The sequence below is a fragment of the Schistocerca americana genome, chromosome 2 (assembly GCF_021461395.2).
Source record: "Schistocerca americana isolate TAMUIC-IGC-003095 chromosome 2, iqSchAmer2.1, whole genome shotgun sequence".
NCBI classification, from domain to species: domain Eukaryota; kingdom Metazoa; phylum Arthropoda; class Insecta; order Orthoptera; family Acrididae; genus Schistocerca; species Schistocerca americana.
In genome coordinates, this window is record NC_060120.1 from 713,661,463 (window position 1) to 713,685,342 (window position 23,880).

At 41.3% G+C, this 23,880-nt stretch overlaps 1 protein-coding gene across 1 annotated transcript in view; it reads left to right on the top strand.

The window, feature by feature from the left end:
* The window catches only part of LOC124593752 (DNA repair protein REV1), a 138,452-nt gene that overhangs the window by 53,190 nt on the left and 61,382 nt on the right, over positions 1-23,880 (top strand). The window contains exons 7-8 of the mRNA XM_047132087.1: positions 21,930-22,048; positions 22,203-22,770. Coding sequence (XP_046988043.1) covers positions 21,930-22,048; positions 22,203-22,770 — 687 coding nt within the window. The remainder of the gene's footprint in view (positions 1-21,929; positions 22,049-22,202; positions 22,771-23,880) is intronic.

Sequence of the window (23,880 nt, forward strand, 5' to 3'; positions counted from 1 at the left end):
ACTGTGGCAGTCGCTTCCCATATTCTCTCCCAGAGCTCTGCTACATCACATGGTAGAGGTGGTACATACACCAGATCTCTAATGTGTCCCCACAGAAAAAAGTCGCACAGATTGAGATCTGGTGATCGGAGAGGCCATTTCATGAAACAGCTGTCCCCTTATGTAGCACGGCTGATCCATCAATGCGGCAGCTCCATGTTCAGGTACCCATGAACTTCACGATGAAAATGGGGTGGAGCCCCATCCTGCTGAAAGATGAATGGAGAGTCTGATTGCATTTGAGGCATCAACCATTGCTGCAACACATCGAAGTAGGCATATCCAGTGACAGTGCTCTTGGCGAAGAAGAATGGCCCATACAGTTTTCGACGTGACAAGGCACAAAAAACATTTACCTTCAGGGAATGACACTCAAATTAAATACACTTCTGTGGGTGCTTTGAACCCCAAATTCAACAGTTATGCCTGTTCACTTTCCCATTAGTGTGAAAAGTGGCTTTGTCGCTAAAAATTAAGCGATCAACAATGCCATCCCCATCCTCATTCAGTTGTTGCAACTTTGAACAAAACTCGAAGCGCTTGTCTTTGTTGTCATCATTAAGCTTCTGCACTAGCTCCAGTTTGAATGGTTTCATAGACAGCTTCTGTTGCAGGACTACCCACACTATCATAGGAGCCATTTCGGGTTCACAGGATGCACGACGCACTGGTTTCCTTAGATTCCTTGTGAATGTGTCTTGTACGCACTCAACATTCACTTCACTCACATTGGGACGCCCGCTTTTCTTTGCTGGGCACAAGCAACCTGTCATAACGAATTTGTTGTGTCAGTGGTAAATGGCCTTCCGTATTGGTGGCTTCATAACGTACTTGGTTCTAAACATCTGTTGATCAGCTGTAGCACACTTATTTTTGTCAAACTCCAACACACAAAAGGTCGCAGCTGAACTCGCCATGTTTGCAACTAGCACTATCGGCAAATTACCAAACTACGTTGTGGCAGTATACATGGAAAAAAAAAAAAAAAATTCAGTGTTTCTCTTCTAAACGACATATGTATGATATCTGTACAATTTTTTGTTCTTGTGCAATAAATAATTGAAAGTGTTCCTGGACTTTATGTATACCCTATATAAATGAGCTATAAATATTTGTTTCCATTTATTAAAACTGGGGGGGGGAACATTCCACGTGTGAAAAATTATATATAAAAACAAAGATGAGGTGACTTACCGAACAAAAGCGCTGGCAGGTCGATAGACACACAAACATACACACAAAATTCAAGCTTTCGCAACAAACTGTTACCTCATCAGGAAAGAGGGAAGGAGAGGGGAAGACGAAAGGAAGTGGGTTTTAAGGGAGAGGGTAAGGAGTCATTCCAATCCCGGGAGCGGAAAGACTTACCTTTGGGGGAAAAAAGGACAGGTATACACTCGCACACACGCACATATCCATCCACACATACAGACACATGTCTGCTTGTGTGGTTGTCTCTTCTCTTGGCCACAGTTTGATGGCGGAGTTCATCCTGGTTGGGCAGCTGGTTGGTAGTCATACCAATATAAAAAGCTGTGCAATGGTTGCAGTAGATCTGGTAAATGACATGGCTGATTTCTCAGGTAGCCCAGCCCCTGATGGGGCCAGGTTGCCTGTGACAGGACTGGCGTAGGAAGTATTGGATAGGTTGATTGGGCAGGTCTTGCACCTGGGTCTTCTACAGGGATATGATTCTCGTAGCAAGCGTTTGGGACTGGGAGTGGCGTAGGGATACATTAGGATGTTGATGAGGTTGGTTAGGTGATGGAACACCATTTTAGGAAGGGTGGAAAATCTCTCTGGTAGAATGAGCATCTTTCCAGGGCGTGATGATAATCAAAGCTCTGATGAATGATGTGGTTCAGTTGTTCCAGTCCACAGTGGGTCTGGCTGACGAAGGGGCACTCCTTTGTGGGTAGTTTTTGGGGTTGGTGGGATGATTTGGGTGTGAGGGGGAATGGCATGAGAAATCTGTTGACGGACTATGTCCAGGGGATTGTGCATGTCTGTGAAGGCCTTGTCGAGAATCTCAACAAACTGAGCAAGGGAGTTCTTGTCACTGCAGATACACTATCCCCGGGTAGCCAGGCTGTATGGGAAGTATTTTTTGGTGGGAAAGGGATGACAGCTGTCAAAATGCAGGTATTGTTTGTGGTTGAAGGGATTAATGTGGACAGAGGTGTGGACGGATCCATCAGAGAGGAGAAAGTCAACATAGAGGAAGATGGCACACTGGTTTGGAGAGGACCAGGTGAAGCAGATGGGATAGAAGGTGCTGAGGTTTTGAAGGAACGAAAGCAGGGTGTCTTGGTCCTGAGTCCAGTTCTTGAAGGTATCATCAATGAACCTTAACCAGACTAAGTGTTTGGCATTTTGGGAGGCTGGGAAGGTACCTAGTAAGAGGGTAACTTGTGGTTGCCCATGGCTGTGCTGCAGATTTGTTTATATACCTTCCCTTCAGAGGAGAAGTAGTTGTGGGTTAAGATAAAGTTAGTAAGGTGTATGAGGAGTGAAGTATTGGGTTTGGACTCTGAAGGTAATTGGGAAAGGTAGTGTTCATTAGAGGTAAGATCTTGGGCATTGAGGGAATATGATGTATAGGGAGGTGGTGTTAGCAGTGATGGGTAGGGGTCCAGAAGATAAAGGGGTGGGATGGTGGAGAGTTGGTGAAGGAAGTGGTCGGTATCTTTGATGTGGCAGGCTAGATTATGGGAAATTGGTTGGAAGTGTTGGTCATTGAGGGCCAAAATTCTTTTGGCAGGACAGAATAACTACCCACAGTGGGGTGTCAAGGATTGTCGGGTTTGTGGATTTTGGGGAGCATGTGGAAGGTGTGTGTGCACTGGGTATCACAGGGGTGAGGAGGGAAATTGATTCAGAATAGAGTTTCTGGGAAGGGCCTAAGGCTTTAAGCAGTAATTGAAGGTTGTATTAGGCTTGAGCAATGAGATCACTCTGGCAGAGTTTATATGTGGAGAGTCAGGTAAATGGCGGAGTCCTTCTGCCGCGTAGTGACTGTGATTCATAACAACAGTGGTGGAACCTTTGTGTGCAGATAGGATGATTAGGTCAGGATTTGTTTTGAGGTTGTTTATGGCTATTTTGTCTTGTACTGAAAGGTTTGTGTTCTGAGGAAAGGACCTGGGCAAGAATGGTGTAGCTAAGTTGGAGGTAAGGAATTCTTGGATGGTGACTAGTGGGTGGTTAGATGGGAGGCTCAGTGATGGATGGTGCCTTGAAGGTCTCAACATTCGTTTGCTGTGTACGGGCTTGGCAACCCCGGGGCTCCTGAGATGGAGACTGATAAATGCCGCCAATCTCCTGTTACTGTAAGCTCTATGCATGCTTCAACGACCACTCTGTGGTGAGGCAGGGCAATGTTGTGTGTCGCAGGGAATGGGAATCTTGGCCTCACTGCCTGGATCACAAGAATGCTAAAAACCTCTATGAAAACCCCCCAATCTCAAGATTTCTGTGTGCTGATGAGATGCATGGCTGTTGAGGTGGAAGAGTCATAGTGGGCAACCTCTGGGGAACCGGCTGCACCTCAGTTGTATAAGGCTTACTCGGGCACACAGGGCTCTTTCTGAGTGGACCCTTCTTTCCCTAGCTGCTTGTGGGACCAAGATGGAACACTCGAAATCATCTTTTTCTCCCCCCAGTGCGAAGGATGTTCCACTTGGGAGTGTTCACACCCAATCCTCCAAACGAATGAGGGAGGCTAGCTCTCCTGGTAATCTGCATGAGTTGAATTATAGTAACAGGGTTCAAGGAGTCATAAATCAAAATGTGTTTTTCATCATTAGGAGGAAGGAGGGGTGTTTGAAAAAGAGTACCCCTTCTACATCGATAAAAGATTGGAAGGACTTGCTGGAAGCCTGAAGTCTATTAAGCGGCTTTGGAATGGTTCTGATCTGGTCAAGACTAACAGGGCAAAACAGGTGGAACAAAGACCGAAAAATTTGGTGAAAATGATGTAATTGTTGAATTGCATAACTCCCTTAACTCTAGTAAGGTTGTGGTCACATGCCGGGGTATTACAGATATCAACATAGCTTAACTTAAACAGGAATGGGGGCATTACAGGCGATAGTGGATGTAGAGCAAAGGATGTGTACGAATAATGGAGCAATTGAGAAGACTACCACCTTCATTGTGACCTTAAATTCTCCAACATTTCCTGACCATTATGGTTAGGCCATCTGTACCTAACCCCATGCGGTACTACAAATGCCTGCATTTTGGTCACACAATGCTAAGTTGCGGGGGTGAAGCGACCTGTGGGAAATGTGGAAAGGCAGCCCATGAATCTGGGATTGACTGTCCATCTCCAGCAGTCTGTGTTAACTGGTCTTCGAGCCACCCAGTCTGGAACAAAGAGACTGCCCTGTTTTTTCAGAGGAATGAAAAATTCAAGAACTAAAAGTCACCAAGCGGGTCCCCTATTCTGAAGCCAAAAATGAATATAAGGCGATGAAACCTCCTGTCTCTACCACTTTTTATGCTTCCATGGCACAGAAACCTGTTCCTAAAGTCGATGCCTCGATGCAGAGGTCTTTCAGTGTACAACCATCCACCACCAGCACTTGTACTTGCGCATGTTCATGCCAAGGCAAAACAAGTAAGGATAAAGCAATCCAAGGAGCCAACACAGAAAAGACCAGTAAAAGTTCCATAGTGAGTGACAAGAAGGCACACGACAAGCAGAGGGCCTCTCAATGCACCCTTTCCCCTCATCCTCAAAGGGACTGGATGCAGGGAAAGGTTCACAACGTTCGGGTCAAAAGCTGTTCCGAGCGCCATCAGACATCATCTGACTGATGAGAAGGACATCATGGATTTAGATACCTTGGATCCAGGCAGTCTCTCCACTTCCCCTCATTCTGCATAGGCTTCTCCTCCATGGTGCAAAGATAGGGGTAAATTAAAACCACATCGATGAAAAGGCTCCCATCCACCTCAGTGTAGATCACTGTGTCTCTGTCTCCAGGAGACTCATTTCCATCAATCGTACACCCCTGATCTACGAAGCTATGTACTCCACAAAAAGGACGACCTGAGTGAAGAGGAGGCATGGGTACTTTTGTCAGTACCAACAACCACTTCTTTCTCTCCCACTTACAATGACTTCACAAGCAGTTGCTATAGTAGTGCACATGCGTCATCTGTTGACAATATGTTCCCTTTACTTGCCCCCACATGATGCCCTTGATGAAGTGGCCCTAACCGACCTTATTACACAGCTCCATTGCCCCTTCATCCTCTGTGGAGATTTTAATGCACACAATGTGCTTTGGGGCTCTGCAACTACCTGCCCAAGAGGTAGAGCAATTGAGAGGCTTCTTGTGTCATCATGCGCGTACTTGCTAAAGGTGGGACAGAGCACTCATTTTTGCACAGCAACTGGGTCGTTCTCTGTCATTGATCTCTCTCTTTGCTCTCCAGCTCTTGCTCACACTGGTCAATGGGAAGTGGTTGATAACTTGCATGGACATGATTACTTCGCAGTCTGGATTCACCTGCCAGATGGGGTGGAACCTGAAAGGAAACCATCACGATGGGTGCTCGGTAGAGCCGACTGGATACTTTATAGTCAGTTGACAAAGTTCGAACACTGTGTGAATGTCATGGTGTGGGTGGATCATATTGCCAAAATGATTCACCATGCCGCTGCAGCATCCATTCCACAGTCCATTGGACAATAGAAGAGGTAACCTGTCCTTTGGTGGAGTGCCGAATGCCACTCTGCAAGCAGAACCAGGCACATGGCTCTGCATAGGTTCAAGTGTCAGCCAACTGCAGAGAATGTTGCAGCCTTCTGGGTGGTGAGGGTAAAGTGTCACCAAATTATTCGAGTGAGCAAGAAGGTATTGTGGCAACAGTTTCTGAACACCATTAATCATTCCACCAAAAGTTCCGTTGTGTGGGAGACCATCAGCAGAATTTCTGGGAGAGGAGGCAGGTGCCCCATGGCTGCTGTAATGGGGAACGGCATTCTCCAAACCAGTCTGTGAGACATTGCCCGGACTATGGCGGCATATTGTGCTACAGTTATTGCAACAGCCAATCAAGATCCAGGTTTCCAGCACCATAACACGGTTGCTGAGAGCTGTAGTTTGGACTTCCAGTCCACCTCTGATGAAGATTACAACTGCCCATTTTCCATGTGGAAGCTAGAGTCTGCATTGTGTGCAGTTCGTGACACATTCCCTGGTCATGACAAGACCCATTACAGTATGCTGCGGCACCTCACAAGGTGAAAAAAACTAACTTTCTTGCATTTTTTAATATCATTTGGGTGTCAGGTCACTTTCCCGACTTGTGGCATGAGGCATTTTTAATTCCTCTTTTAAAACCTGGGAAAGGTCATACATAAATGACCTTGTGGATGACATCGGAAGTTCACTGAGGCTTTTTGCGGATGATGCTGTGGTATATCGAGAGGTTGTAACGTTCGAAAATTGTACTGAAATGTAGGATGATCTGTAGCGAATTGACGCATGGTGCAGGGAATGGCAATTGAATCTCAATGTAGACAAGTGTAATGTGCTGCGAATACATAGAAAGATAGATCCCTTATCATTTAGATACAATACAGCAGGTCAGCAACTGGAAGCAGTTACTTCCATAAATATCTGGGAGTACGCATTAGGAGTGATTTAAAATGGAATGATCATATAAAGTTGATCGTCGGTAAAGCAGATGCCAGACAGAGATCCATTGGAAGAATCCTAAGGATATGCAATTGGAAAAACAAAGGAAGTAGGTTACAGTACGCTTGTTCGCCCACTGCTTGAATACTGCTCATCAGTGTGGGATCCGTACCAGATAGTGTTGATAGAAGAGATAGAGAAGATCCAACGGAGAGCAGCGCGCTTCGTTACAGGATCATTTAGTAATTGCAAAACCGTTACGGAGATGATAGATAAACTCCAGTGGAAGACTCTGCAGGAGAGACGCTCAGTAGCTCAGTACGGGCTTTTGTTGAAGTTTCGAGAACATACCTTCACCGAGGAGTCAAGCAGTGTATTGCTCCCTCCTACGTATATCTCGCGAAGAGACCATAAGGATAAAATCAGAGAGATTAGAGCTCACACAGAAGCATACCGACAATCTTTCTTTCCACGAACAATACGAGACTGGAATAGAAGGGAGAACCGATAGAGGTACACAAGGTACCCTCCGCCACACACCGTCAGGTGGCTTGCGGAGTATGGATGTAGATGTAGATGTAGATGTAGATTCCCAAGTAGTTACCATAGTGTTGCCCTCACTAGCTGCATGGGGAAGAGCGGATGGTCAACCGCCGCCTTGTCTGGATCTTAGAATCTGGCTAACTCCTTAGTCACTTTCAGTGTGGGTTCAGGAGGTATTGCTCCACCTTTGATAACCTTGCCCTCCTGGAGTCGGCTATACAACAGGCTTTCCTACACCAGCATCACTTAGCTCTATTTTTTGACATCAAAAGGCCTGATACTACTTGGAGGCTCCTTATCCTGGAGCAGCTTCATGAATGGGGTTTTGTGGTTGTCTTCCCATTTTTATTCATTTCTTCCTCTCACCACAGTGTTTTAGATACCGAGTCAGTGACGTCCTGTCTGATTGCTTTGAGCAGGAGAACAGTGTCCCTCAAGGTAGCGTTTTAAGTGTAACTGTCTTTGGCATAGCTATTAATAGCATTACATCCATAGTGAAAAGTCCTGTCCAGTGTTCTTTGTTTGTAGATGATTTCTCTGTGTTTTGCTCTTCTTCAAGCCTCACAGCGACAACACTTCAGTTGCAAGTAACTTTTCGACGTTTGGATAAATAGGCGCAGAAGTGTCGTTTTTTGTTTTCTACTGCGAAGTCTGTGTGTTCTTTTTAACCGTTCTTGTTCTATTTTAAACTTGCCTGAGTTGAGGATGAGGGACACTGTCCTTACTTTTTAAAGGCACAGTAAATTTTCTGGGCATCATATTTGACGCTAAGCTTATGTGGTTACCACATCTTAAGGACATGAAAAACAGTCACTTAAGGCTTTAAGTATTTTAAAATGTCTTAGCCACAGTACATAGGGAGCAGACAGGACTTGTCTGCTCTGGTTTTACAGGGCATTTGTGCGATCTTGGCTCAATTGTGGGTGCATGGTGTATGGGTCTGCGAGACCCTCTTGTTGGTGAACTGCCACTTCACATAAGGCGACAGCTACTTACGGTGTGTCAGGCATATAAAACACTGTCCATACCATACACACCCACCTACCATACCATTGCTCAGCCTCCCAAAAAAAAAGGCTTTTTCATAATCGACAACAGGCAGTGAGGTCCTATGGCATTCGTGTATAGGATCCCCTTCCAGAGATGGGTGTGGCTGGTTGTTATGTTTTGCATCGCGGTGGGAGGAGATTTTCACCGTGGCTTCTCTGGAGATCCGGACTTATTTTAGACTCGATGAATCTTAAGAAAGATCGTATGTCAGATTTTACATTTCAGTCTGTGTTTTCTTAACATTTTAGATATGCATCACAGTTTCACAGTAGTGTAGACTGCTGGCTCCAAGCAAGGGGATTCCCTTGGCTGCTCTGTCACATTTCCTGACCATGTCTCCAGTATTCGCATTCCTGATGAGTATACCGTTTTCTCAGCAGAGCTCCACACTATCCTTAAGGCACTGGAGCAGATGCATTTGCTCAGATTCCCTTAGTGCCTTACAATCGTTACAGAACTTGTACCCAGCTGAGGGGTTGGTCCGGTTGGTATATGATCAACTGTACTTGCTCCAACAGCAGGGTAAGCAGGTGTCATTGTGTTGGGTGCCACGTCTTGTAGGGATATGGGGAAATGAACAGGCCGATTGGGCTGCCAAGGAGGCCTGCAGAGGACAGGATGTGGCACAGTGCTCTGTTCCCTTGCAGGCTGTCGTTTCTGCACTACACAGGAAGTGTATGCAGTTGTGGGATGGGGAATGGCTGGCGGTGACGGCCAATAAATTGCATTTGGTGAAGTCAACAGCCCAGCCATGGCGTTCCTCCTGGCAGTTGTTCAGGCAGGATGAAGTGACCCTAACGTGTCTTAGAATTGGACACTGCCCTCTCACACATAGCTTTTTACTATGGTGAGAGGATCCCCCGTTTTGTGTTGCTTGTGACATGCACATCTCTATCCTCCATATTTTAGCGGAGTGCATTTTATATTGTGATGCAAGGGCAGATGCAAATATTGTAGGGGATCTGCCCTCTATTTTAACTGATGATGAGGCGAATGCGACTAAGGTTTTAAAGTTGTGTGATGGGCCTGGACTCTGGTCTAAACTTTTAGGCTGGAGGTTTTAGTGTGTTGCAGAGTGGCTGGCCTCTCCTTTCTTTATTCTTGTGGTCAGGCAGCCACATCCATCTGCTGTATTGTTTTAACTCCTTATACCACTTTCGTCCTTTGTTGTTAATGTTTTACTACTGACACAATACTTCGTTCCTCGGATCTGTACGGGTGTGCAAGTAGTTTTCAAGCTTTGGTTACCTGTGTTTTATGAGCTGTTTTATCTTTGTGTTTTGTGTATTTACTGACACTCATCTCAATCTGTTTTTGCATGGGCCCTAAGGACCTTGCTGTCGTGTGCCCGTACAAACATGTCCTTGTCACATGCCATGTTGAGTAGTTGTATGAACTGAAGGGGGCAGAATTTAATGTTGGAATTAGTGTGGTTGGAGGGATTGGTGATAAAGAAGTGCTTCCACTGCAGGGATTGAGAGGAGGAGAGTAGGTCTTTGATAAGTCCAGCATGGTTAAGTTTGGGTGTAGGGCTAAGGGTGAGGCCTTTGGATAGGACTGAAACTTCTGTGGAGCTGAGGGTATTGGTGAAAAGGTTAACAACAATGTTAAGGGAATGTTTTGGCTCTGGATTTTTTGGAGAGTTGGTAGGAAGTTAAGGGGGATGCGGCAAGTTCAAAAGGTCAGATAGCCAGGGTGTAGCTGCTGTAAGGGGTGGACAAGAAGGAACACTGTGGGTACGATAGGGGTTGGATGGTAGTGCCCTGAGATGGCAGTAGTATGTCAGCCCATGACCTTACCATTATTGAGCACTACCTTTCCCAAGTCCTTCAGACTTCAAACTCACTACCTCATCCCTCATACACCTGACTAACTTTATCCTATTCCACAACTACTTCCCCTTTGAAGGGAAGGTATACGAATGAAGTGGCGTTCCATCGCCCAACCAACCTCCTCAATATCTCTATGCCACTCCTAATCACAACCCCGTGCCACAAGGATAATATCCCCGTGGAAGATCAGATCTGCCCAATCCACCTACCCAGCACTTCCTATTCCACTCCTGTCACAGGTTTATCCTACCCCATCAGGGGCCAAGCCACCTGTGAAAGCAGCCATGTCATTTACCAGCTCTGCTGCAACCATTGCACAGTTTTTCATATTGGTATGACTACCAACCAGCTGCCCACCAGGATGAACTCTGCCGTCAAACTGTGGCCGAGAGCAGAGTTGACCACCCTGTGGCACAATATGCAGCTGAGCATAACGTGCTTGATTTCAATGGCTGCCTGAGCCATCTGGACCCTGCCCTCCACCATCAGCTTTTCTGAACTGCACAGATGGGAGCTATCCTTAAAACACAATCTTCACTCGTGAAATTACCCCAGTCTCAACCTACGGTAACGTACTGCCCCCACACCCTCCACCCAAATCTCCACCCCCTCTGTCCTATAATCTTCTCCCCATTCTTATCTCCCAGCTTCTTAGTTTGCCACCCTCTGTTAACATGTCTCTCCCTTTCCATCATTTCCTCAGCCCACTGCCTAACAATTTCCTGATGCTCTGCCTTTTGGCATTCTAGTCAATGCATGCTCCATCAGACAGCGTTCATGTGTTCCCCCACTCGTACATTACTGTGCCTTCCCCTTTCCTCCCCCCTCCAGACTGATGCTGCCATTCCATGTGATAGATACATTCTGGCCTAAGCTGTGGAAGTTGGCAATTATGTGTGCCTGGGGTGTGGTTGCTTGTGTGTATGAATGGTGAGTATTTCTCTGTTTCTCTTTTGCTGGTGAAGGCTGTGGCCAAAAGCTTTGTGTAAGTGCTTTTAATTGTGCCTGTCTGCAACTTAACATGTTCTCTTTATGGTAAGTAGCAGTCTATCTTTTTGCACATTGTTAACTTTATATTCAGTCATTTTGAGCTGTCAATTTACTATCCTAGATATTATTAGCTTTTTAAATGTATAATAGTACCTATTTCCACTTAAAATATGGACTTTTATTTTGTTTGATATAGATTTTACTTAATTAACATTAGCCCCTGTTGTTGTTGTGGTCTTCAGTCCTGAGACTGGTTTGATGCAGCTCTCCATGCTACTCTATCCTGTGCAAGCTTCTTCATCTCCCAGTAACTACTGCAACCTACATCCTTCTGAATCTGCTTAGTGTATTCATCTCTTGGTCTCCCTCTATGGTTTTTACCCTCCACACTGCCCTCCAATACCAAATTGGTGATCCCTTGATGCCTCGGAACATGTCCTACCAACCGATCCCTTCTCCTAGTTAAGTTGTGCCACAAACTTCTCTTCTCCCCAATCCTAATCAGTACCTCCTCATTAGTTATGTGATCTACCCATCTCATCTTCAGCATTCTTCTGTAGCACCACAATCCAAAAGCTTCTATTCTCTTCTTGTCTAAACTATTTATCGTCCACGTTTCACATCCATACATGGCTACACTCCATACAAATACTTTCAGAAACGACTTCCTGACACTTAAATCAATACTCGATGTTAACAAATTTTTCTTCTTCAGAAACGCTTACCTTGCCATTGCCAGTCTACATTTTATATCCTCTCTACTTCGACCATCATCAGTTATTTTGCTCCCCAAATAGCAAAACTCCTTTACTACTTTAAGTGTCTCATTTCCAAATCTAATTCCCTCAGCATCACCCGACTTAATTCAACTACATTCCATTATCCTCGTTTTCCTTTTGTTGATGTTCATCTTATATCCTCCTTTCAAGACACTGCCCATTCCGTTCAACTCCTCTTCCAGGTCCTTTGCTGTCTCTGACAGAATTACAATGTCATCGGCGAACCTCAAAGTTTTTATTTCTTCTCCATGGATTTTAATTCCTACTCCAAATTTTTCTTTTGTTTCCTTTACTGCTTGCTCAGTATACAGATTGAATAACATCGGGGAGAGACTACAACCCTATCTCACTCCCTTCCCAACCACTGCTTCCCTTTCATACCCCTCGACTCTTATAACTGCCATCTGGTTTCTGTAAAGATTGTAAATAGCCTTTAGCTCCCTGTATTTTACCCCTGCCACCTTCAGAATTTGAAAGAGAGTATTCCAGTCAACATTGTCAAAAGCTTTCTCTAAGTCTACAAATGCTAGAAACGTAGGTTTGCCTTTCCTTAATCTAGCTTCTAAGATAAGTCATAGGGTCAGTATTGCCTCACGTGTTCCAATATTTCTACGGAATCCAAACTGATCTTCACCGAGGTCGGTTTCTACTAGTTTTTCCATTTGTATGTAAAGAATTCACATTAGTATTTTGCAGCCGTGGCTTATTAAACTGATAGTTCAGTAATTTTCGCATCTGTCAACACCTGCTTTCTTTGGGATTGGAATTATTATATTCTTCTTGAAGTCTGAGGGTATTTCGCCTGTCTCATATATCTTGCTCACCAGATGGTAGAGTTTTGTCAGGACTGACTCTCCCAAGGCTGTCAGTAGTTCTAAAGGAATGTTGTCTACTCCCGGGACCTTGTTTCGACTCAGGTCTTCCAGTGCTCTGTCAAACTCTTCACGCAGTATCATATCTCCCATTTCATCTTCATCTATATCCTCTTCCATTTCCATAATATTGTCCTCAAGTACATCGCCCTTATATAGACCCTCTATATACTCCTTCCACCTTTCTGCTTTCCCTTTTTTGCTTAGAACTGGGTTTCCATCTGAGCTCTTGATATTCATGCAAGTGGTTCTCCTCTCTCCAAAGATTTCTTTAATTTTACTGTAGGCAGTATCTATCTTACCCCTGGTGAGATAAGCCTCTACATCCTTATATTTGTCCTCTAGCCATCCCTGCTTCGCTATTTTGCACTTCCTGCCGATCTCATTTTTGAGACATTTGTATTCCTTTTTGCCTGCTTCATTTACTGCATTTTTATATTTTATCCTTTCATCAATTGAATTCAATATTTCTTCTGTTACCCAAGGATTTCTCCTAGCCCTCGTCTTTTTACCTACTTTATCCTCTGCTGCCTTCACTACTTCATCCCTCAAAACTAACCATTCTTCTTCTACTGTATTTCTTTCCCCCATTCCTGTCAATTGTTCCCTTATGCTGTCCCTGAAACTCTGTACAACCTCTGGTTTAGTCAGTTTATCCAGGTCCCATCTCCTTAAATTCCCACCTTTTTGCAGTTTCTTCAGTTTTAATCTACAGTTCATAACCAATAGATTGTGGTCAGAGTCCACATCTGCCCCTGGAAATGTCTTACAATTTGAAACCTGGTTCCTAAATCTCTGTCTTACCATTATATAATCTATCTGAAACCTTCTAGTATCTCCAGGGTTCTTCCATGATTCTTGAACCAAGTGTTAGCTATAATCAAGTTATGCTCTGTGCAAAATTGTACCAGGCGGCTTCCTCTTTCATTTCTTAGCCCTAATCCATATTCACCTACTATGTTTCGTTCTCTCCCTTTTCCTACTACCGAATTCCAGTCACCCATGACTATTAAATTTTCATCTCCCTTCACTATCTGAATAATTTCTTTTATTTCATCATACATTTCTTCATTTCTTCGTCATCTGCAGATCTAGTTGGCATATAAACTTGTACTACTGTAGCAGGCATGGGCTTCGTGTCTATCGTGGCCACAATAATGCGTTCACTATGCTGTTTGTAGTAGCTTACCCGCACTCCTATTTTGTTATTCATTATTAAACCTACTCCTGCATTACCCCTATTTGATTTTGTATTTATAACCCTGTATTCACCTGACCAAAAGTCTTGTTCCTCCTGCCACCGAACTTCACTAATTCCCACTATATCTAACTTTATCCTATCCATTTCAGTTTTTAAATTTTCTAACCTACGTGCGCGATGAAGGGATCTGACATTCCACGTTCCGATCCATAGAACGCCAGTTTTCTTTCTCCTGATAACGACGTCCTATTGAGTAGTCCCCGCCCGAAGATCTGAATGGGGGACTATTTTACCTCCAGAATATTTTACCCAAGAGGACACCATCATCATTTAACCATACAGTAAAGCTGCATGCCCTCGGGAAAAATACGGCTGTAGTTTCCCCTTGCTTTCAGCCGTTCGCAGTAGCAGCACAGCAAGGCCGTTTTGGTTTGTGTTACAAGGCCAGATCAGTCAATCATCCAGACTGTTGCCCCTGCAACTACTGAAAAGGCTGCTGCCCCTCTTCAGGAACCAAACGTTTGTCTGGCCTCTCTACAGATACCCCTCCATTGTGGTTGCACCTACGGTATGGCTATCTGTATCGCTGAGGCACGCAAGCCTCCCCACCAACGGCAATGTCCATGGTTCATGGGGGGATTAGCCCCTATGTATTCGAAATCCTCTATATGCTCAAAATTAATAGAGATCACTTTGCAATAAAACAATCATACAGATAGTGGATTCATGCCATAACTGCTCTTTTGGTAGTGAGAACTCCAGGCATAACTAAACTTTTATTATTTACTGTTTCATGCAGTTTTTACAATACTCAGAGTGTTGAGGTAGTCTTCAAATGTGTAGGAGGCATCTAGTATATCTGCATCTGTACTCCCCATATTACTGTTTGCTGTGATAGGAGGGCAGTATACCAGAATAACTGCCCCTCCCCTGCCGTCTTTATTCCTTGTTCCTTTCCCTGTTTTTCAAAGGAAGAATAATTATTACTATATCCGTGTATCGGCTTTTCTGCTTCTGGTATAACATTTTAACAGCTTTTCTGAAGTAACATTTTTGTTAAGTCTCTCTCTCTCTCTCTCTCTCTCTCTCTCTCTCTCTCTCTCTCTCTGAAGTTGTGTGAGTATATTTATTCCCTAACAAATTATGCCACTATGCATTTTCAGATTTTTTATTTAATGTAATTTCCAGAATGTTTGCACCTTATGCATCTATGAACTTTTAGCTTTTTTATTTATTGGAGGTCCAGGATGTTTACACCTTATTTTTCCCCATATTAATATTCATTCTTCCTTTTACTAAATAATCAGGACTAAGATGTGTTTCTGAGCAACCACAAATTCTTTCTTATGTACCATACAATTTTTTGTACTCTTACAACGCACTGAAGACAGCTGATTGTTTAAAGAGTATCTTACAGTGTATCTGGTTATACTTACAAAATTTATTATTCTTGTAACCCTGCAGATATCATTTTTGCTGCTGTCACTTTTGTTGACCCATTAGCCAACAGTGTGTGTTTCATTTTTAAAAATTCTGTATCTGTTTGATATGCAAGTTATCAAAATAGCTGCCTACTCAGTGATTGATGATTTGAACCATAGGTGGAGTTCAAAAACGAAAATAGTTGAGGAGCCATCATTGTGAAGTCAGTGGCCACTAGCGATAAATATACCATGAGACGTTGCTCAGCAAAATGTATCAAATCACTAGAGATATGACCTGTCAGAACTGGTGGAATATCTTCTTCAAAGAAAATTGAAAAAACCATAAGATGATTTCCTCCAATGACTTTTCAACATTTATACTAAGGACCAGTCTTTTTCTGATAGTAGAAAGAAATTAATGTGTGCTGATGAGTTACATCCAACAAAACTGTCCAAAATTTGAAGAAGTGGAAATATACTTTGTAATGTTTGAACAACCTAACTGAATACTGAAAACAAGGGTGCAGCAAATAGAATCAAAATAAATGGCTGAGAGCTGGAGTATTGTTTTACCACAAAACTATGTGGGTGTAACCCTACACTATACATTGGCCTGCAGGAGACACTGCCTTAATACCAAGAAACAGATTTCTGCAAGAAACAACCTTTTTCACAGGTTGTCAGGAGCTACCTATGAAGATGATTGTCCTAAACATTGAGAACTACAGTCTCGCCCATATGCTACACAGGAGATGAATATTTCAGTCCTTTGTAGTATTGGTCAGCACGTGCCCAAAGGCTGATCTATTGATTGATCCCTGCAGATGGATATTTGAAATTTATACTCATTAATAAGCTTTCTTTATTATAGGTGACTCATTGTTGAAAAACATAGTCGTTCCAAACTCCAAAAGTGACATTCGACTATGAATCAGAATGCATCAATTACATACACACCTAAACAGCGTCTTAAACTCAAGAGAGAACGCGGCAGATAAGTGTAGCAGAAATCCAAAAGATGTTTTTGTCCATATGGGAACAAATTCGCTTTGAAACAACAGCGAAGAAGAAATTGTAAACCACACAAGGAATCTTATCCAAATGACCAGAAGATTCTACATGAATTCCAGGATAATAATCAGTGGCATCGTGTACAGGAGATCAGTGAGTGATAGCTATGTGCAGAGAATAAACGGCAGTATTAGAGAACAGTGCAATAAACTAGGAGTCATTTTTATTTATCTCAACTAAGTTCTAAGTGCAAAGTGTCTTGCCAAAGAAAGACAAAACCAATCCATTATCTGGTAAGAAATGTGCCAAAGTCTATAAGTAATAGTCAAAGTAGATGCGTTATCCACTGGAATATAAATGGTTTAAACTGATGCTTCAAACAATAAAAGCTCCAAAATAGACGAATTGGAAATCATTCTGTCAGAATGTGCAAATATTAAAGTTGTTTGTTTAAATGAACACTGTTTAACTGAGGACACAATTAAAATTTTTGCAGAAGAAAAAAGTCACATGGAGGCCGATGTATACTTCTACATAGTGATATAAATTATGAGATCAGAAATTGTTTTTATTATTTAAATGAAGAATGTGTGTTTGAGAGCTGTTGCATGGAAGTAGTGGACTCACTAGCAAATGTTATAATAATCTCATTATACAGAATTCCAGGGACGTCAACAATAGAACTATTCTTATGTAAGCCTCAAATTAAGCTAGGAGACCTTTGTAGAGAAAAAAAAAAGGTAATAGCTGCTGATTTTAATATGGATATCACATGTGATAGTAGCCACGCTTCAAGATTCACTGACTTAGTAAAGAAATATGGTTTCAAATTGAATTTCTTTGAATCTACCAGAGACAATGGCCAATCAGCAACCTGTATTGGAAGTGTTCTACTAATTATGTGTATGAAGATGTGTATAAATTTTGTCTAGATCTATGTATTTCAGATCATTGTGCATTGTTCGTTGAGCTGCCACAAACAGATTGGAACATTTCACGTATAAGAACCCATATGAGCACTAACTTTAGCAAAGAAAACTTACTAATATTTAGTAAGAAGCAAAAAGAGAAAACAAGGCCTTTTGATCATTGTGACTCAGGTGATGAAAACTTTGAGAACTTCCTAAATAGTGTTCTCGGCGTCTTTAATGAAACACTTCCATCTAGACTCTGCAGCAATAAAACGACAAATAAATTAAAGTGGATTACCTAGGCCATATAAATTACCAGTATAAGGAAAAAGCAACTGCACAGAGAACTAAAATGTAATAAAGATTTTGATTTCATTGAATATGTTAGACTCTATAAAACCATATTCAAAAAATTTATCAAGGCAGCAAAACAACTGGCAAATAACAGGCTAATATTAAATCATAAAAGTAAGACAACGGCTGTGTGGTCAGTCATCAAATCAGAGTTAGGTGTTAAATCCTGTAACCAAGAAATTTCAAAAATATTAACTCTGCCATTCCTATACATGTATGAGATTATTATATTTTTGTACACCAGACATGAATTATTTGAGGGAAACCATTTTGTCCATTCACATGATACTAGAAACAAAGAAAATTGTATGCTCCCTTCCCACTGCCTCAGACTGTATGCCCTGGGACCAAAATACATGGGAATGAAAATTTGTAATAAATTAAAAGGGAACAAGTTGATGCAGATGAATTTAGATCCACTTAAAAGAAAGCTGTATGAGATATTGACACTGAAATGTTATTACTCGGTAGATGAATTCATGGAGGACACACTGGAAATTTGAGTTTGATACAATGTGTTACATATTCCAAGAAATGTTGTTATACTGTTACTATTTATTGTAGTGCTATTATTTATTAGTGTAAAAATCATTGTAGCTGTATTATAAATTTTTGACATGTCTCCTATACGCAAACCAAATGGATTGCAAATTGAGATGAATAAAACACAATTCAATTCACAGTTCTTCATTATCTAGCTGGCATAGCACCACCATATATACAGCGGAACATTACATTTCTGTATGAATGAACAAGGGCAACCAACAAAGAATATGGACAGGAAAAAATCACTTTATTTTATGGTCAAAGTTGGTGTTGTAATTTGTCAGATTCAGTTTAATATTTTTGCAAAATTCAGCATTTTTTTTTTTTCAAAATTTGCTACTGTTTATTTTACCAAATTTGGTGTTGTTTGCTAAATCTGATGTTATTTTTTGTCAGATCTGGTGTTTTTTGGAAAATTCCATGGTATTTTTGCCAAATTTGGTATTGTAGTTTGCCTATTTCAGTGCAGTTTTCATCCACCCAACAAAATTTGTTACATGAGAAGTGCACTGTCATTTTAAGATTATACAAGGACCTCAGCCTTGAGGAAATTAGAAGTCAAATGCAGTTTTAACATTCAATAACCATCACTCAAGAATATTAGTAACATACCACCCCCAGTGTATAACATTTTTATGCAACAAAATTACAATTTTTGTGCTATCTCGTAAAAACCACTGATTCCATATTATTTTGCTAAAAACCCCTAATCTATAGTTTCTGCAAAATATTCCAATCCCTAGACATGACCGAGCGAGGTGGCGCAGTGGTTAGCACACTGGACTCGCATTCGGGAGGACGACGGTTCAATCCCGTCTCCAGCCATCCTGATTTAGGTTTTCCGTGATTTCCCTAAATCGTTTCAGGCAAATGCCGGGATAGTTCCTTTGAAAGGGCACGGCCGATTTCCTTCCCCATCCTTCCCTCACCCGAGTTTGCGCTCCGTCTCTAATGACCTCGTTGTCGACAGGACGTTAAACACTAACATCCTCCTCCTCCTCCCTAGACATGAACTGCAAAAGACATGGCTACTGATAGATGGGCTGTTAGTCTTGCTAACACAGTAGTTGCAGCCAAGTTAGTAGATTACTTGGATGCTTTTCCCGCCTTGATGGGGATAGGAAATACATGTGACAGAATGGAGTAGATAATAGTAGGCAGATGTTATGGTACAGGTCTTGCATCTAGTTCTTTCACAGGGAGTTGGGAGCAGGTGTGGATAAGGACTGACAAAGATATTGATAGATGATATTGCAGAGATGGGGTGGATGATGGGTTACCATTCTGGGAAGGATTCTGCATTCCTGGATATGACAAGATGTAGTTGTAATTGTAGCAGAGAATGTGATTCAGTTGCTCCAGTCCTGGGTAGTAGTAAGTCACAAGACACACTCCTTTGTGGCCTGTCAGGGTGTATGTGAGAGGCAATTGGCAACTGGGGAGTCAAGGCATGAGATATCTGTTTCTGGAGACGGTGTCATTCTCCATCCTTTGTTAAATATTTTTTTTGTGAGACAACTGTCTTCTGAATTTTAAATCTGTAATAAGTCCTCATGTTCGATATCTTATTGATATCTAATGCTGTACTTCCAGTTCTAGTTGATTTCTCCCACACATCTGTATTTTCTGTTTTCTTCCTTGGCTCCTTCTCGTTTAAATTTTCAAGTCTCTGCTGTTGTTACCAGTTAATATTTGATTTTCTTCTCATTTTGCCTTGTACATTTCCTTTGCTGCAGGGTCCTTGTGTTGGCCCTACATAAGCAGTGAATAGTCTCATTTAAAGATGGCGACATTGCATCAACAATTTCAATATTTCATTTTAACAGCATTGCTGATGTTTACACATATATGTCAGTGTATCAACAATATTGATATATTCACGTGATATACCGGTACCAGTTTTTGTAATTCTACTTCCTACAATCTTTACTATGTGTTGGAGGTAAGTAATGACTATTTCACATACCCTTTCAAATAAATGTCACAAAACATATGTTCATTAAGTACTTGTAGTATCAGATTAAAATATGAAATTTAATAAAGAATATTAGAGACATTGTTAAAGTCTTAATGTCTGTAAATACCAGATATCAGTTGAGACAGCATCAAAAAATTAGAGGATGGAGCTGGAACTATTAAAGAAAAGAGCCGTTCTTTGTTAGAGTGTTTGATAGAATTATCAGGATAATCCTGTATCATAATGGATGTAGTGAACGTGCTATTAAACTGTTTCCACCAGTCAGTATCTGCATACTCTCCAAAATTAAACTTTACTGCCAACTCTGAAAGCTGCTATTCAGAAGCAAGGTAACATTAACTTTAAAGACACATAATAAATTGCTCTGCCTGTGTTTTTGGTTCCAAGGTTCAAAATTATTTTTGGATCCAAACTTATCATTGAAAGCTCTAAATAGATTAATAACATCACTGCAGAGCTTTCTGTTTCCTAAGATCGGATCTTAGTCTCCAACTGAGAACGCAAATGATTTGTCACCTGGTGTACTCCATTTTCCTCGTTGGGTGCAAAAACTGAACCCTTGACCAATATCTAGAGAAAAGAATTGATGTTTTTGAAGTGTACCTGTAATGTCTTCTCTTACGCATACCATGTGTGCTGAAAATTTCAAACGTAGTCATGTCACACAGATGATTTATTGAAGAAGAAAATTTTTCTATTAGGTCTACAACTTTGCTTCCATTTTGCAATAGACGGCAGTAACGGCAAATGGGGTTAGGTGGTTGGTCATATGTGTAATACAATAAGGTTAGGCATCTGTAAACATAATGCCATAAAAATATTAGTCGATTTGTGATTGCATCATAAGGTTATTCTCGATTAAGTACGTCAACTCATGTACCCATTTCTCGCCATTTGCAGGAAGTTTTAATTTTCTGCTTTAACATGAAGAAATGTGTGGCTGTGTCTCTTAAAATGCTGGGTAAGACCAATGTTTTGAACGCCTTAAGAACAGTGATTTTGATGTCGAGGACTGGCTTGGCAGTGGAAGACAGAATGTTTTCACAGCTACTGTAACAGATGAAGACAGTCACAGGACATCATTATCGAAAGCAACTGATGCGTTCGATCCCAGCACTGAAACACAAATGGCCGCAATACAGTGATAGACACGTAAAGGTAATTTTGCCGTAGGTCAGTGCTCGACCCCATGTCGCAACACCCATCAAAATATACATGGAAAAGTTGAAATGAGAAGTCCTGTCCCTCCCGCCGTATTCTCCATATGTTGCTCTCTCTGGCTACCACCTTTTTCAGTCAGTGGCATACAGTCTGTCTGACCAGCACTTCCGATCATATGAACAAGTGCAAAATTGAATCGATTCATGGATTCCAACAAAAGACGCCCAGTTCTTCTGCCACAGGATTCATATGCTATTCGAAAGATGAGAGAATGTAGTGGCCTCCGATGGGCAATACTATGAATCATAATTTTTTGTAAGCTTTTCTCAATAAAAGTCCCAAACTTCGGGAAAAACTGGCGGAAGCGAAGTTGTAGCTCTAGTATATGTAATCCCATTTCTTCCAACTCATTTCCCTCTCCTGCCACATGAAGATACCTCTATTTTCAATAGCTATCATTTTTGCCACATCTTGTTTTTGCATATTTCCTCTGTTGCTGGGTAAGTAGAAATTTCTCTTGCCTACGTTATCTACTGCAGCATTCTCAAAATGAGATTGACATTTATTAGTCTTGTATCATTTCAGATTCGAGCTAATGAAGCTCCTGTTGAAACAGCGAAGTTCATGGGACACGGTGTTTGTGACCATGTAACAAGATCATCTACAGTACCAATTCCTGTAGATGGCGGTGATGCAATTGCCAAGTGAGTGTCTTTGTTGTGCTTCTTTTTTGTTTTCATGCTGTGTACGTTGTGTGTTCAGTGCAGTTCACTCAAGATGTGTCTTTTATGTGGTTACAGTGTGCAGTTTTCAGGGGAAATTTACTTACACAATTTGAAAAATCATTATTTCTTTCAGGGAGGTATTAAACATCTTCAGACAAATTCAAGCGAAACCAAATGATCTCAGAGGTGTCGGCATACAAATATCTCGACTGCAGAAAAGCTTGGGATCTAAATCTGTTGAGATTTCTAAATTTTTAGCACCAAAATCAACAAGTAAAAATTCTATTAATGATTGCAGGAAACAAATTTCTATCAATGACAGTAAACCAAACAAGAATGTGTCAGTTGTAGGAAGTCCTAATCTTAATGAAGAAAACAAGATGCAGGAAAATCTCAAAGACTGTGTGGGTAAAAGAGCAGTGACCGATGTGCCTGGTGGTAAAATTGACACATACTTTAAAGAAAAAAGTAAAGGAAGCATTATCAGAAGCAGTCCTGAAATTTGCAGCAGTCCCTCATCAATATTGTCCGGTGTCGACAAGAACGTTCTTGCAGAGCTACCAGAAGATATTCAACAAGAAATTTTGATGTATTCAAGGCATGTAACTGATGCAAAAACAAAAGATAAGCATCTTGTTTCTCCGAAACGTTCTGCAGAAGGAAAGCTAAAGGATTTATCTGTGAATGAAGAGGTGTATCAGGTACATATGAAAAACAAATTTTGGTAACCTGCTTTAATTACTGCCTTAAAATATTTGGTACGTGTGTGTGTGTGTGTGTGTGTGTGTGTGTGTGTGTGTGTGTGTGTGTGTATCGGAGGAGGGACTGACTGACTGTAAAGTAAGAAATAAATATACTGTTATTTAATTACTTTATAGAATCCAGTCCATTAAAAGTGCAAAAAGAAAATAAGAAGCAAACATTAATATTTGTGCCATATCAAATTATTGTCAGTTCTACTGTTAACATCAACTATATGTATTTAAGAGAGTATATATGTTTTCAAAATTTTTGCTACTGGATGATAACTAACTCTTAACAGTTTGATCCTGTACTCGCAAACATAGTGACAGTGGATAGCATTCAAATACACTGTGCTCAGACTAGTATGGTGTAGTATGTCATTGTTGAATTTTTGTGCAGTAATTTTGTATGATCAGATTTGATATTGTGTTGTCCTTTAACTAACTGTTAATGCACTGACTTTTTCTTGCTTCTATTTATCAGGCTGCAGGAATTGTTTAACAGTACAACAAATAAATAAAGAATGACAGTTGCAGGTAGTATCAAATCATTTTAAAAAATTAACTGGATTTTCAGTCAGTGCTTGCCAGAGAATGATAATAGTTTTAAATAGGAAATATTTTCAAATGTGCTTCAAAATTTAACAGAACATTAGAAAGTGTTTCCTATGTAATACTGAAATCATTTAATATCACTTACATTTCCTCAATATATGATTATGTGCTTGACACGTCATGTGGTTTTCTGGATATGTATGTTTCAGGCTGCAAGTCTCAAGATTTGGAGTTCAGTCCTCCTATGTTACTAGGATTTTTTCCTGTCATTTATCACCTCTTTCATCTCTGACAATAATTTGTATAAGTGCAAAATTTCAAGTTTCACCATTGTTCAGGATCCATAGTAAACTGTAGGTACTTGTATGACTGGCAGTGTGTCATTTCAGATGTCAAAGAAAGGCAAGGGCTTACCAACTCCAATAGAATGTGCTTAGTAAAGCGCTGTGGTGTTCAGATTAGCTTTTGAGCTGAGAACAGCTTTACTGTACCTTCACCTCTTCTAGTCTAGTA